Raw genomic sequence first — 15735 nt, forward strand, 5'->3', positions numbered from 1 at the left:
CACCTCAGCTCTATAGGGCCCCAGGAATTGTGCACATGCATATATGTGTGTGTGAGGGTTTTATGTGTGTTTGTATGTGTGTGTGATCATGTGTGCATAGTTATGTGTACACATGTGTATTAGGTCATAATTACTGGCATCAGAGGAAAGTATGTGTGAGTGTGAAAGTGTACATGAAATGGGCGTGTTGACACATTGGTTTATGGTGTTACATGCCTGCTTGCATGACCCTACATGACTGCAGGTATGGGGAGTTCTGGGTACAGTACGTATATGTGGGCTTGGTATACTGAGATGTCTGTGGGTCTGTGTGTATATGGGATTAAGTGCATGCGTATATGTGTACATGTGCATAGTAGACTATTTCCTGGTATTGGGAAGCTGTATTGTGTTTGTGTGTGTACATACATGTGGACACAGGAGGTGATGGTGTGACTGCCGGGAAGGCCCCTTATTTTCTCCATATGGCTCACCTGGGGTACAGGTACAAGGGATCTCGGGCCTTCCCCCACTCCAGAGCCCTCCATGGCTCTCACTGACTCCACACCAGCCCAGATCCCAGGCCCACCCTGTGCTGGGTCCCCTCTAGAGCCCACAGAACTGACAGAGTCCACAGACACCACTGAGCTCTCCCGACAGGTCAGAGCTCACTAGGACCAGCCCTGCCTCCTCCCAGTGCCCCTCTCTCTTATTCTATAGGCAAAAAAGAGTGAGAAGAGCCAGCTGCACACGCCCTAACGCCCTACTCCTAGCCTCAGTGTGCTCATCAGTGCATACAACCAGCCCTCCTGGCTCTCACCATAGCGGAGACAAACAGCAGACTCAGTGGAGAGGGGCGCAAATATTGATAGAAGCCGCTCTCAGTGTTTGCTCTTAGCATGAACACTTCCTCTCCCTCAGCATTTCCAGCACAGGGGACATTGAGGGACAGTCAGCAGACACAAAAGAGGGAGATTCTCAGCAGCCCCCCCTCCCTACAGCATGGCGACCCCGTTATGCCATTGTTTCTCCCCAGTAAAAAGTAGAACTTTATTAAAACAACAACACACATACATTATTTTGTATTATGCAAAACACCCACCAGTGAGAAGCCCAGCATTATGAAATGTATTCAGATACAACCTAAGAAAGTGGCAAGGCTGGGAAACTTGGGACAAGGAGTCTGGAGCAAGAAAAACCATGGCCTGGATGTTGGAGCCTCTGCTCTCGCCCCTGCCCCAGCCCTGAGACCCCGACATGACCCTTCCTGTCTTGAGGTCTCCATTTCCCCATCTTAAAAGTGGAAGGTTGGTCAGAGTGGGTTCCTCCAGGAGAAAGTGCCCGGGCCAAGCTGGGGACTGGGCAGACCCCCACCCCCACCCCTGCTCTGTGAGGTCACAATGCCAACAGCTCCAGTGGCCCCCACAGGTCCTGCAGGGCAGCTTTCCGGGAACTCGAGGCGGCTGCAGCAGCAGCTCCTCCCCCACTCCCGGAGAGCCTCGCCTCCGCTCCGTCCTAGAGAAGAAAACCAATGCCCCGGTCCTCAAGGAACCTCAGGGACCCGTGCGAGCCCCTCGTAGATGTGGCCAACCCCGGCAGGGATGCCAGGCCCAGGAGGTGAGGACAGCAGCCATTTACAGTTTACAGAGTGCTGCCCCTCTCCCCCTCCTTGGAGGTGAGCGGGCATTGCCACCTGCGCTGGCAGGCGCAGCAGCTGAGGGCAGAGAGGGCTGGCAGTGGCTTTCCTGGTCTCCTGCCTGGAAGTGGTGGGGCAGCCACCTCCAGCCTGTGTTCACTGAGTTCCTACTGTGTGCCCGGCTCTGGGTGAAGAGTTGTGCCTGGATTTGGGGTCAGCAGACTGAGTCTGTCCCTGATTCACAGGCTGGTGGCCTTGGGCAAACTTCTCTGCAGCTCAGTTCCTCAGTCTAGAACATGGGGACCATTCCTTGTAAATTGTAAAATGCCGCTGTGAATCTTGTCAGCCCCAGGGTCATCCAACGAGGCCGCAACCCCTGCAGGACGGCAGAGGAGTCCTTGCCAAACCTAAGTAAGCAGGGAGGGGAGAAGGGAGCCCTGGGGTCTTCATGGGCAGCAAGGGGGCTGAGGTTCAGAGATATCAGATAGGCAACCCAGGGTGACCAGTCAAGGGGCAGGGCATGGGGCAAAGATGCTTGCACCAAGCTCTGGGTGCTCCCCAGGTGTCCGCAGGCACCATGTCCCACATGCCAGCAGTGACATGACAGCCCTGTGCTCTCCGTAGATGATGCCTTCCTGCTGCCGATCCGGCTCAGCGCCCCATCCCCAGGCCTGACTCAGTTCGTCCTGGGATGTGTGTGTAGGTATCTACTGAAGAGCTGCCTCAAGCCAGGCTGACCCTGGGGCGGGGCAGGCATGTAAAGCCTGCACTGGGGTGCAGGGGAGGGAGGGAGCCGCAAGTTGAGCTCTGAGGTCTTCTTATGGGTGGCGGTGGCAGGGGTGTCATTCCCTCCGGGATCTCCCTGGTGGCGGGAGAGGGAGTGGGAAGGAGACATGCAGTTTGGAGAAGGAGCTGCCTGCCCTCCCCTGACACCAGCCTGGCCACTGGGTCAGGAGGACACTGGCCAAGTCATGGGCATGGTCTGATGTCACTCGTCCTCACTTCTGAACACCCGAAGACTGGTCTTCTGCTTCTGTATTCATCCAGCCGCCCCTCCACGCACCTTTCCACGAAGTCATGTGTCCAACCATCTGCCCACGTACCCATCTGTTGTCATGTCCACGCGTCCATCCCAGCAGCTCCTCTCCCATCCACTCGCGCCCATCCATTAATTCAGCCAGACCGCTACTGTTAATACTCACGCCCCTCCAGTCATCCGCCCACCCGCCCTCCTGCCTTCCTCTCACTCCCCGTCCCGCAGCCACCTTTCTGTTCACCCATCCCGCAAGCCATCCTCGCAGCGCCCTTCCGCCACCCGCAGCCTCCCGCCCGCTCCCGCGTCCTGACTACCCGCTTTGTGCCCCACTCCACGCGGGCAACGCTGGGCGCCCGGGGAGCCAGACAAGGAGCCCGTCCTGGAGAAGCTGCCACTGTCTAGAAACAGGTGTTCACACCCCCACACACACTTCTTTGCGCTGCTGTGTCACTGTTAAGCATCTATTAACTGCCAGCTGCAGGCGGTGCTCACCCCGAGGGCTCCCACTGACTCCCAGGGCGCTGAGCCCTGAGCAGAGCAGGGCTGCCCTGGGCCCAACTAGCAAGTCCAGGGGTCTCCCAGCTCCAGCCGCCCAGCCCCTGGACAGTCGGCCTGTCTTTGTGGAATGAGAACGAATGGCCTTCTGTCCCTGCAGCCTGGATCACCTGCCTGGCCTGCTTCCTCAGGACCCAGGCCCACCAAGCTCTCTTCAGCACCTTCAGGTGAGCGGGGGCAGGCGAGGGCATGGCCATGGGGCTGGAACCAGGCAGCTGGCGCCCATGGCAGCTCCCTCACCTGCATGGCTGATCTCCAGACCAGATAAGCTATTCCACACCAGGCTGTTACAGGATCCCCTCGCCCCAGAACCATGGGATGGGGCCAGCGTCCTGGAGAGGGTGTCACTGCCCGGAGAAGGACCTGCCCCTCAGGGTGGAAAAGAGCAGGCGGCCAGGCAGGGGCTGGCAGCCTGTGCAAAGCCCCGCCTCACCCCGATCACTGCTGCTCTGTCTTCCAGATGCAAGCTGCTCTTCCAGAAGCTCATGGAAAAGACGGGGGTCCTGGTTCTCTTTCTTTTCGGTGCGTCCCCAGGGCCCTGCCCCATCCCAGGTGGGGGTATCCCTGGCTCTCCCCCATCCTGGAGAGGGAGAGAGTGAGGGCTCTGGCACTGACTAGGGGACACTGCCCTCTATGAGCCTCAGTTTCCCACTGTCTCATGAGTGTTGCTGGGAAGATTAAATGAGGTGATGATCAAGAAAAAATTTTGAAAGCTAGAAAAGCTTTGAAAACTGTAAAGCTCTTCCCAAACCACATTATGATCATTATTATCCCCTCTCTGGGTTTCTGTGGCTTCCTTCCAGCCACCACCACCTCCCACATCACAGCTGTTTTCTCAAGCAAAGGAATCCCCCCCCTCCCCTCAAACATAAGGGGACAGGGGTGGGTTTCCTAGAAATTCCTAGAAAAAAACCAACAAATACGATTTTTTTAAATAACAGCTTTATTGAGCTACAATTCACATACCATAAAGATCACCATTTTAAAGTGTGTAATTCGATCAGTTTTAGTATATTCACTAAGTTGTGCATTCATCACCACTATCAAAGTCCAGTGTTTTCACTCCCCAGAAAGCAACTCCCAGTCATTCCCCATCCTCCGCCCCCCAGACCTAGACACCACTAATCTCTTTTCTGTCTTCAGGGATTTGCCTATTCCGGACATTTCCTATAAATGGAATCAAACAATACGTGGTCTTTGTGGCTTCTTTCACTTATAATGTTTTCAAAGTTCACCCATGTTATCATTTCACTCCTTTTTATGGCTGAATATCAGAAGGATACACCACATTTTGTTTGTCCATTCATCAGTTGATAGATATTATGGTTGTTTCTGCTTTTTGGCTATTAATAATGCTGCTATGAATGTCCCCGTAAAATTTTTGTGTGAACATGTGCTTTCAGTTTTCCTGGGTATATACCCAGGCGTAGACTTGCTGGGGCATATGGTAACCCTATGTTTAACTCTCCCAGGAATTGCCAAACTCTTTTCCAAAGTGGCTGCGCCATTTATGTTCCCAGCAGCAATGTACGAGGGTTTCAATTTCTCCACATCCTCATCAACACTTGTTATTGTCTGTCTTATTTTAGCCATCCTAGTGGATGTTAAGTGGTATCTCATTGTGGTTTTTATTTCATTTCATTAATGATTAGTGAGAGTGAGCATCTTTTTATGTGCTTATTGATCATTGGTATATCTTCTTTGGAGAAATGTCTGTTCAGATCTTTGACCATTTTTAAATTGAACCATTTGTGTGTGTTTTTTATTATTATTAAGTTATAAGAGTTTCTTATACATATAGTCTGGATACAGGTCCCTTATCAGATATATGACTTGCAAATATTTTCTCTTATTCTATTGGTTGTATTTTCACTTTCTTGATAGAGTCCTTTGCAGCACAAAATTTTTTAATTTTGGTGAAGTCAATTTATCTGTTTTCCTTTGTCATTTGTGTTTTTGGTGTCATAGCTAAGAAACCTTTGCCTAACCCAAAGCCATTAAGATTTACTTTCATATTTTCTCCTAAGATTTTTATAGTTTTGACCCTTACATTTAGGTCTATGATCCATTTTTGTGTTAATTTTTGCATGTGGTATGAGCTAAGGGTCCAATTTCCAGTTGTTTCCACACCATTTATTGACAAGTGTGTTCTTTTCCCCATTTAATTACCTTATTAAAAATCATTTGGCCATAAATGTGAGGGTTTATTGCTGGATTCTCAGTTCTATTCCATTTGCCTATGTGTCTATATGCTTGCCAGTACTACCCTGGATTGATTGCTGTAGTTTTGTAGTAAGTTTTAAAATCTAGAAGCATTAAGTCCTCCAAATTTGTTCTTTTTAGAATTGTTTTAGCTATTATGTTTCAATATGAATTTTAGAATCAATTTTTCCATTTCTGTAAAAAAAAAGAAATGTCACTGGGAGTTTGATAGGGATTGCATTTATCCATAGATGAATCAATGGGAAGTACTGTGAAGTATTATTAAGGTGTTAACAATATTGAGTCTTCCAATCCACGAGCATGGTGTTTTTCCATTACTGATGAGTATCTCTATGTCTTCTTTCATTTCTTTCAACAATGTTTTATAGTTTTCAGAGTCTAGGCTTTGTACTTCTTTTCTAAACTTATTCCTATTTTATTCTATGAGGTGTATTGTAAATGAAATTGTTTTCTTAATTTTATTTTCAGATTGTTCATTGCCAGTGTTTAGAAATACCACTCATTTTTGTATACTGGTCTTGTATTCTGAAACCTCACTGAACTCATTTATTACTTCAGACACTGGGCAAGACATGCAGTCTTGAATACTTTAAGATTATATATGCAAGATTATGCCATCTGCCTTTTATTTCTTTTTCTTAACTAACTGACCTGGTTGGAACCTCCAGGACAATTTTAAATAGAAATGTCAAGAGCAGACATCCCTGTCTTGTTCCTGATCTTAGAAAGAAAGCATCCAGTCTTTCATCATTAAGTATAATGTTAGCTGTGGGTTTTTATAAATGGCCTTTATCAGATTAAGGAAGTTCCTTTCTATTTCTAGCTTGTGAGTGTTTTAATTTAAACAACAAATAAGTTTTGAAGGGTTTTATTAAAGGCTTGAACAGTAGGAATTCAGGCAACATAGACATCATAAGATGCAGGGAAGACCACCCTCTTTTCTTCTCTTTGCCAATTATTCCCAGTAGGATTGGGACAGGGGAGGGAGAGGACACATGGATTATTTGGTTTATGTGAGACACTGCATATATGATATCATTCAGTTATAAAGTAGATATTACTATTATCCCATCTTACAGTTGGGAAAATTGAGGTATAGAGAGGTTAAGTTACTTCTCCAAAAGTTGCACAATGTTAGAGGTGAAATTTGGATTTGAACTTAGATGCCTTATCCCCAGACCCTAAGCTCTTAACCTTTCATCTTAAATGGCTTGTTCTCATTCCCCTGGCCCCACAGGATTCTGGGTGTTTATTATGCACTTACCATCCAAAGTGGAAGTCTGGCAGGTGAGTGTGTGCTCTCTTCAGGCCCCACTGCTGGCTGGCCTCTCCCCAGTCAATGTCACCTCTAAAAGCTCCTCTCACCGTCACCACACCTGGACCTTAATCAGTTCCTGACTCACCCCAGCTCCAAGTCTCTGCCTTTGCCATGTCACTCACCTGGAACCCATCTCTCCCACCAAAATGTGACTTTCAGAGACTAGATGCAATATTCTCTCTTCCAGGATGCCTCTCCTGTCACTCACTCCCAGAGACAACCCATTGCTTCTTTATCAAGGCCCCCACATAAAGTGGGATGGTGAGGACAGAGAACACCTTTCTCTCTCTACTCAGGGTAGTTTGTTCTGCTCAAATAAGATGAGGCCATTTGCTATGTGGTTCCTAGGGAGGAAAGAGGAGAAGATCAATGGCCAGCGCTCCCTGTCTCAGGACAGCAAGGAGTCTCAGAAGGCCTAAAGCGAAAGGGGATCTGATGGACCTGTCCCTCCCTCTTTCCTTCTCCTCTTATGAGCTCCTTCATCTCCTTCATGATCCAGCTAATATGTCACCTCCTCCAGAAACACCCAGGCAGGGATGATCACATTGCTCTCTTTCCTCCCACAATTTTCTGTAATCATGACTATTTCCCCAACTGTTCTGGAAGCCCTTGAAGGCAGAGCCAGGTCTTATTCATTCCCGCAAGGTCTACCTCAGGACCAGACACAGGGTTGCCACTATCAGTGTTGGATGACAGGATGGCCACATGGGAGTGTGAATGGAGAGAGAATGGACTGGGGGGTGAAAGTGACGAATGTAGGGGTTGGGAGAAGTGCTCGGGGGGAAAATGGATGAGAAAATGGATAGACAGGAGGGCAGATGGAATATATGGGAGGATGGGTGGATGGATGGATAGGATAAATGGATTGATGAGAGGGTTAATGGAAAAGATAAGATAGATGGGAGTGTAATGGATGAGAAAGGCTGCATAAACGGAGTAGATGGATGGGAGAGGATAAATGGATGGGGTGGTGGGTGGGTAGGAGGGTATATGAGTGTGGATGGATGGATGGATGGATGGATGGATGGATGGATGGATGGATGGATGGATGGATGGATGGATAAAAAGGAAGGTAAATTGGATTTTGGATAGGTGGTTAGATGGGTGGATGGATGAAAGAGTAAATAAAAAGGTAGATGAGTGAACAGATTTATGGTTGTGGGAGAATGGATGGGTAAAGCTCTATTGAGCCCAGATTAGACAATCTGAAGGAGATCTCTTGCTTCCCAACACCCCACCAGGATGACAGCATAAATAGTCCACTGCAGAGCTTGAGGTAAGAAGAATCTGCTAAATAATTCTATTAACAGCTAAAAACCACAGCTATAGGCAGGACCTGTGGTGTATTGACTAACAATGTGGGCTCTGAAGTCAGACTAACCTGGGCTTAAATCCCTGCTCCCATACTTCTTACCTGGCTAAACTTATGCAAGACACTTTACCCCGCTGGGCTTTTGACTCGTTTATGAGACGAAGCATAACACCCACCTTGCTCTGGGTAATTATGGGTGTTAAAGAAGATATAAACTGTCCTGAATAATTCCTGGCCCATAGTGCTCAGCAAAAGGTAGCTGAAAAGAATTTTAACCGACAAGATGCCACCTGGTGGCAATATCCTTAATAGTAGACAAAATACTCAGGGATATTTAGAAGGAAAGGGTGGATTAAAGGATATTTCAAGCAGGAGGAAGAGCATGAGCAATGTTTTAGAGATAAGCACCTGGATATGTCCAGGGATAGGCCCAGGAGAGTGGAAAAATGTGAAGCTAGTTCTTAGTGGGCTGTCTGGCAAAGGTAGAAGCTGAGGGTGACAACAGCACCACAAATCAGTCAGTCCATGTTCTCATTCCTTCCTTGTAAGGTTGTACCAGGAGAAGGTGCGACATCACACTGGGGAAATCCAGGTTCTCCGAGGTAACATAAACCAGCTCATTGCTAAGCTCCAGCAGATGGAAGCCATGTCAGATGAGGTGAGATGCTGGCCATTCTGCCCCCAAACTCTTCTCTGTTTGATGCCCTGTTTCTTATATCCCAAGTTTTGGTGGAGCACATTCCCCAATAACTTCCTGAAAAAAGGGTAAAATAAGAGGAATATTTATTTTTTTAGAATTTGCATGTTTGAAAATGCCTTTATCCTACCCTTACATTTGATTGATAGTTTGGCTGGGTATAGAATTACAGATAGGAAATACTTTCCTCTGAGCATTTTGAAGGAAGTCCAGTATTGTGTTCTAGTTTATATTATTTCTGTTAAGAAGCCTAATGGCACTTTTATTATTGGTCCTGTGAGAGTGGTCTGTTTTTCATCCATGAGAGTTTGAAGGATACTCTTTTTATCCTCAGAGCTCTGTATTTAACCCACTTGAGTATGTGCTGAGTTTCTCAGATCTATGGATTGAAGTTTTTCAATCATTTTGGAAAAGACTTAGCTATTATCTCTTAAAATATTGCCTCTTCCTTATTATCTGTGTCCTCCCCTGAGACTCCAATTATATCTATGCTAGACCTTTAGCACATGGCCCACGTAACTGCTATGCTATTACTTGGTTTGTTTGTTTTTCATTCTTTTTTTCTAAGTGCTTAAATTTTGATACTTTCTATTCGCATTTCTTTAGGTTAATTAACAGTCCAGTGTTCTATTCTGTTCAGTCTACTGTTAAATCTTTCCATTAAGTGTTTAATTTCATATATTGCATTGTTTAGTTCTGGAATATGTATTTGATTCTTTTTCATAGATTTTTAATTCTATGATGAAACTCTTCAACATTTCGTCTGTGTTGCCCATCTTTTCCTTTATTTTATTTAACGTACTGGTCATAGTTATATTGAAATCCTTGTCTGCTAAATCCAGTATCTGGATTATCTGTGGTCTCCTTTCATCATCTGTATTTTCTTTGAGGCATCAATCCTATGGTCTTGTCTCTTCATGTCTAGTAATTTTTTAGTGTTTTCTGGACATTGTATGCAAAAGGACTATAGATGCTCCAGATAATTGTAACTTCTACCAATGAGAGTTCCCCCTTTCCTTTGCAAGGACAATCAAGTGCACTGATCACATCTATGGAGACAAGCATTGAGCTGGTTCAGACCTGGATTACAATTTTTATAAGATTTAGTCAGAGGTTTTCAGCTTAACCCTTTAGCCTCCTGCCCATGCAGCTTCAAAAATTTGATAAATGTCCCAATGGGAAAGACTAGTCATATGTTTGATGCCTCTCAAGTCTCCAATTTTGTCTCCTAGCCCTGCACAAATGCAAAGTTTCTGACCCCGGTGGCAGCCTACTCTGCCAGAGGCAAGCTTAGATTCTCAGCCTCTAATTGTGCCTGTAATAGGTTTAGTGCCTCCAGATGAAGTGCAGCTATAGCTACTCAGTATTGATTCACCACTTCTTCAGGGGCAGTAATTCTCAAAGTGTGGCCCCACACTAGCAGTATCAGCATTACCTGGAAAAAATCTTAGAAATTCAAATTAATGGGCCCCACCCAGACTTATTGAATCAAATATGTAGTTTTAGGATGGGAACCAACCTCTCAGAGCTTCTGTTTCCACATCAACAAAATACAGTCATAATCACTGCCCTGTAAACATCTTAGCTATTGTCATGGTTACTACTGCTGCATAACAGGCCACCCCAAAACTTTGTGATGCAAAACAATCATTTTATGATGCTCAGAGATTCTGTGGGTCAGGAATCCAGATAGGACACAGCAGGGATGGTTTGTCACTGCTCCATGATATCTGGGTCCTCAACTGGGAAGACTTGAAGGCTGGGGCTGACTCGAGAGCTTGGCCTGTAGTCATCTGGGGATGTCTTCACTCACATGTTTGGAGGTTGATGCTGGCTGTCAACTGGGAACTCGGGGCTGTTGACTAAAGCACCCAAATATGGCCTCTCCATGTGGTCTGGGCTTCCTCACAACATGGCGGCTGGTGTCCCCAGAGAACTAGGCAGTGCTGTATCACCTCTTAGGACTTAGCTCAGAAGTCATACAGCATCACTTCTGCCATAATCACAGGCCCAGTCAGACTAATGGGGAGGAAACTTAAGTCTCACCTCTCAATGGGAAGAGTGTCAAAGTCACATTGAAAGAACAGTGTGGAATGGGAGACCTTGCAGCCATTTTTGGAAAATACAATCTGCTAAAGCTGTAAAAAGTAATCAAAATAATAGCTGGCATTTATTGGGCACCGACTGCTAAGCGCTCTACAGTATTTATCTGGCAGTAAAGTGTAGTGGCTACAAGTCCAACCTCTGGAACCAAACTGCCTGGCTCTGCCTCTTACCAGCTGTGTAATCTTGGACAAGTTATCCTTTTGTGATTCAGTATTCTCATCTTTAAAATGGGGATGATAATAGTACGTACCTCCTAGGGTTACTGTGAGGAAATAAGAGTGAACATATTGATGCTGAGGAGTCCTGGCATAGCAGGGACTTTATAAGTCTTGAGTCTAATCCTCACAATAATAGAAGGTGGACATGGTTGTTGTCCCATCTTACAGACAAGAAAATCGAGACTCAGATGGACAGTAACTAGCCCAATGCCCAACAGCAATAAAGGTCTGTCTGACTCCAAGCTCCCTGCCCTTAACTTCACTGAGACTCCATTCCCACATGTGACAGCCTGTTACAGTGGGTATGAAAGCACTGAGTAAACCCAGTGGGTAGGATAGAGGTGGCTTTGTCACCTGAGCTTCCTCACAATATAGTGACCGGGCAGTCTTATGTGTGGACCAGCCATGGCTTCCATAGGAAGGGGTAAGATTTAGGGGCAGACAGTGTCCTGCAGCCATGGTCTGTAAGAACACACCAGTGCATAGCTTGTGTTTTCTGCCTCTTCAGCAAAAAATGGCCCAGAAAATAATGAAGATGATACAAGGAGATTACATTGAAAAGCCGGACTTTGCCCTAAAGTCTATAGGTAAGTGATCCCCTCCCTCAATCTGTGTGCCTCAGGTTTCCACAGAAACTCTTCAGAGGGTGGATTTCAGTTCTGGTCTGGTGTACCCTCTGCTGCTGGGAAGTTCATCTTCAGAACTAACCTCTTCTTCCCAGCTGGTTTTCTTTAATGGGGGCTGCAGTGGGGAGGGGAGGCCCTCCACCAGCCCTCCACCCATCCACCGTCCTCCAACCTAGGGGTCAGCAGAGCTGTCCCTGCCCCAAGTGGGAAGACTGACCACATTAAAAACCAACACAGGCAATTACAGTTGGGAGTTGGTGCTTCGGAAAAATAAAGCGGGTGTCTGGGAGGGAAGGGATCTGGGCAGAGGTGGGGGACGCCTGGGTTGAAACTTGACGAGGATGGAAAAGCATTCCTGACCAAAGGAACCAATTTGAAAGGTGCTCCCGTGAGGAGGCAGCAGGATCGAGTGAGGGCACATGGGAGACAGTGAGGTGGGGCCGGCAGGACCGACTGCCCCTGCCAGGCAGCCGCCAGCTCGCCCAGGCGCCCTCAGCTCCAAGGAGATGCGGGATCAGAGGGCATCAGCTTGCCCTCCCGGGGCCGGATTCCCTCTCTGGGAAATGGCTGCAAGAATAGCTGTAGTAATGACGACATAAGTGAGCACCGGCTCAGCGCCAGCACAGCTGGACAGACCCTGGGGTATTCTCATTTCAGCCTTGCCACAACCCTATGAGGTGGATGCTATCTATCACTGCTTCTATTATTGTTACTATTATTATTCCCATTTTCCAGAGAAGAACACTGAGGTCCAGAGAGGGCCGGTGACTTGTCTGAAGTGCATAGGGCACAGAGTCAGTGCCCAATCAGTGAGGCCCCCTCCATCAGGCAGAAGCAGGGTAGGGGGCTGCTCACCTGAGACGCCCCCATCCCCCACCTTCCATACAGGGTCCTCTATCGACTTTGAGCAAACGTCAGCCACATACAATCATGACAAGGCTCGCTCCTACTGGAACTGGATCCGGCTGTGGAACTATGCACAGCCCCCGGACGTGATACTCGAGGCAGGGGGAATGGCGGGCAAGGGGACAGTGGCAGGGGTGTGGTCAGGGGCCTGGGGGGTCTCTGCTGAAAGCTGAGGTTGCGGGTGAGAGTAAAGGGGATGGAGGGGTTGATGCAGGAGACAGAGATGGGGCAGGGGCAGGGGGCAGATGAAGGTGGCAATTGATGGGGGTGGGGGGAGAAGTCAGGGGCAAGGGCAGGAGGCAAGAACAGACAGCAGGGACCACTGAGGGCTGGGCCGCAGCTGGAGACAAGCACAGGGGTAGGGGACAGCCTGCTTTAGCACTGGAAGGAGCCCTTCAAGACTGAGGGTCTAGGAACCCTCAGGGCGCTGAGCAGGCCCCTGTCCTCACTGCGCTGGCCTGAAGGGAAGACATTCTTGCTGCCTGTGGTCAGGGGAGCTTCCTGGAGTTGGTGGTGCTCAAGCTAAGCTTTGTAGACAGGCAGGATCTGGCTCATTCAGAAGGGCAGAGAAGTCCCAGGGAGTGAGGTGGGGTGAGGAATCTGTCGTCCTCTGCCCACCCCGCATAACCTCCACTGTACCTGCTGCTCTAGCCCAACATGACACCCGGCAACTGCTGGGCCTTCTCGGGTGACCGTGGCCAGGTGACCATCCGACTGGCCCAGAAGGTTTACCTGTCCAACCTGACCCTGCAGCACATCCCCAAGACCATCTCACTGTCAGGCAGCTTGGACACGGCCCCCAAGGACTTTGTCATCTACGTGAGCAAGCCCTGGCAGGGAGCAGTGTTTACCTAAGGGGACGTCCTCATAATGGCAGTATTCCAGGCACTGTGGTTAACTGCACAACTCCTGCAGGCCAGAGGGGTTGGGAGAGGCTTTGTTAAGGCTGGGCGTGGCCAAGGTCAGAGTCAGAGGCCGTCAGAGTCAGATCACAGCTTTCAAGGTCGGGCTTTATCAAGAGGCTACTCTATTTCAACCCAAGCTTTCAGAGCTAATTTAGTCCTCGGAGACCACTGAGACCCATTTCGCTGATATGAAGACTGAAGTCCAGAGAAGGGTAAGGGAAACACCCAACCAACAAGTCAGTGGCAGAACAGAAGTGAACCCTCAGCCTTCTGACTCCCAGTCCAGTGCTCTTTTCTATACCTTATTCTGTACTGCAACAGAATGATCCCCAAGGGTAGGGAGCTCCCCATCCTGGGAGGTATGCGAGTCTCAGCTGGAGAGTGGCAGCACTCTCTAAAGGTCCTGCTTGTACCTGACACTTCCTTCTTGGTTTTTATTCCACAGGGCATGGAAGGCTCCCCGAAGGAGGAGGTATTCCTGGGAGCGTTTCAGTTTCAGCCAGAAAACATCATTCAGACATTCCAGCTCCAGGTACCTGAGAAAAGCTGCCCTGCTGAGCACCTACTGAGTGCACAGTGTGTGCCAGGCTTTACCCAGGGGACCCCACTTCACCTCCCAACAGCCTCAGGAGGTGCACCATTGTCATTGAGTGAGGCTCAGAGTGCAGGACCTGTTGCCCAGAAAAAGAGTGGGGCCCTGAGGAGACCCATGCAGCCTCTAGCAGTTCCCCATCTGCCTCGTCTGCCCGGGAGCCCTCCGAGGGGCAGCAGATGCTGAGTAGCAGGGGCCCATCGAGCTAGGAATGCTGGCCTCAGGCGTAGCATCTTCATATTGGGAGGTCCGTTATCAGCACCTGGTCCAACCATAGATGGGGAAACTGACTCCTGGAGTGGAAGGAGCTGGAGACAGAAGCAGGACTAGAGGGGTAGCTGCTGGACTGGCCCCAAGACTTGGTGGAGTGTCTAGGCTTGGGAGCTGACACTGGTCCAAATCCTGACCCAATCACAAATTCTGTGACCTGGGCCATTCCCTTCCTCACTGGGCCTCAGTTTCCCCCTTGTGTAATTCCCTGGGAGGTAGAGACAATTCAGTCTCACACATCTACTATGTTCCAGGCCCTGGTAAACCCTCCAGCTCCAAGATCTCGTTTCATGTTCACAGCAACTATGGGCAGCGGATATTACCACTACAGTTTTACAGATGGGGAACTAAAGCTCAGAGAGGGATAGTAGTTTACTCAGGGTCTCACAGCACATGTGTGCCAGGGCCCCAAAAGCTAGGATACCTTGCTAATCATGGTGTGTCTGTCCTTCTGGCCTCAGCACCTTCCATCCCAGCCCCTGAGGATCAACTTGCTGTGTGGCCTTGGAACTGTCCATTCCCCTCTCTGAGCTCAGTTTCCCCTCCTATGAAATGGGTCCCTTCCGCTTCCAAATGCTCTTCTGGACAGGCAGAGTGGGGGCCTCAGGGTGAACTGCCCCATGTCTGCGACTCTCTTTCAGAACCAGCAAACCCGGACTTTTGGGGCTGTCAAGGTGAAGATATCGAGCAACTGGGGGAACCCGCGCTTCACCTGCCTGTACCGAGTGCGAGTACACGGCTCTGTGACCCCACCCAGACAGGAGCCTAACTGACCCCCTTCCCCGAGAGAGAGATTAAAGTTTATTCTTCATGACCCAGCCCAAGCCTATGTGTCTTTGGCCCCAAAGAGTGAGGGTGGGCTAGCGTTTGATGTCTGACACCACAGTTAGCAATAGTTGATCATGTACTGGGTGCCCAGGCATCTTCACAGCAGCTCCATGAGGCCCCATTTCACAGATGGGGACAGTGAAGGCTCCAAGGAACAAAGTGACTTGCTAGAAGTCACAGCCAGCAAATGGCAGCATCAGGACTCAAACGAGGCTGTCTGACGCCTGTATGTGAGTGATCTCCTTTGCTTCAAGTCGAGCTCTGCCCCTGGCCCAGGCGTGACCTTGGGCAAGACCTAGCTCTCTTAGGGCTTCAGTCTCCCTATCTGTACAGTGGGGACAGGATTATGGCTGTTACAACAGATCAGGTGGGAAATGGGAAACCTCCCCCCTGCCAACCTTGGAGTGTTTCAGCTTTATACAAATGATTTACTATGTGGCATTAGGCAGGACCATCCCTCTCTGGACCTCAGTTTTTCCAGGTATAAACATTTATTTTCCCTTTTGTGATCAAAAAACAACACAAGTA

The 15735-nt window shown here is 48.7% G+C and overlaps 1 protein-coding gene across 1 annotated transcript; it reads left to right on the plus strand.

The window, feature by feature from the left end:
- Positions 1-1559: 1559 nt before the first annotated feature.
- Positions 1560-15152, plus strand: SUN5 (Sad1 and UNC84 domain containing 5; the record flags this gene model as incomplete). The annotated part of the gene is given in 15 exon segments (XM_081148324.1): positions 1560-1596; positions 1968-2023; positions 2027-2074; positions 2076-2103; positions 2240-2314; positions 3307-3373; positions 3667-3728; positions 6667-6716; positions 7989-8023; positions 8609-8717; positions 11589-11667; positions 12595-12710; positions 13264-13431; positions 13963-14049; positions 15021-15152. Coding segments are annotated over 15 exon segments (1149 nt in total).
- Positions 15153-15735: the final 583 nt, after the last annotated feature.

This window comes from Miniopterus schreibersii (genome assembly GCF_964146895.1).
Source record: "Miniopterus schreibersii genome assembly, chromosome: 10".
NCBI lineage: Eukaryota > Metazoa > Chordata > Mammalia > Chiroptera > Miniopteridae > Miniopterus > Miniopterus schreibersii.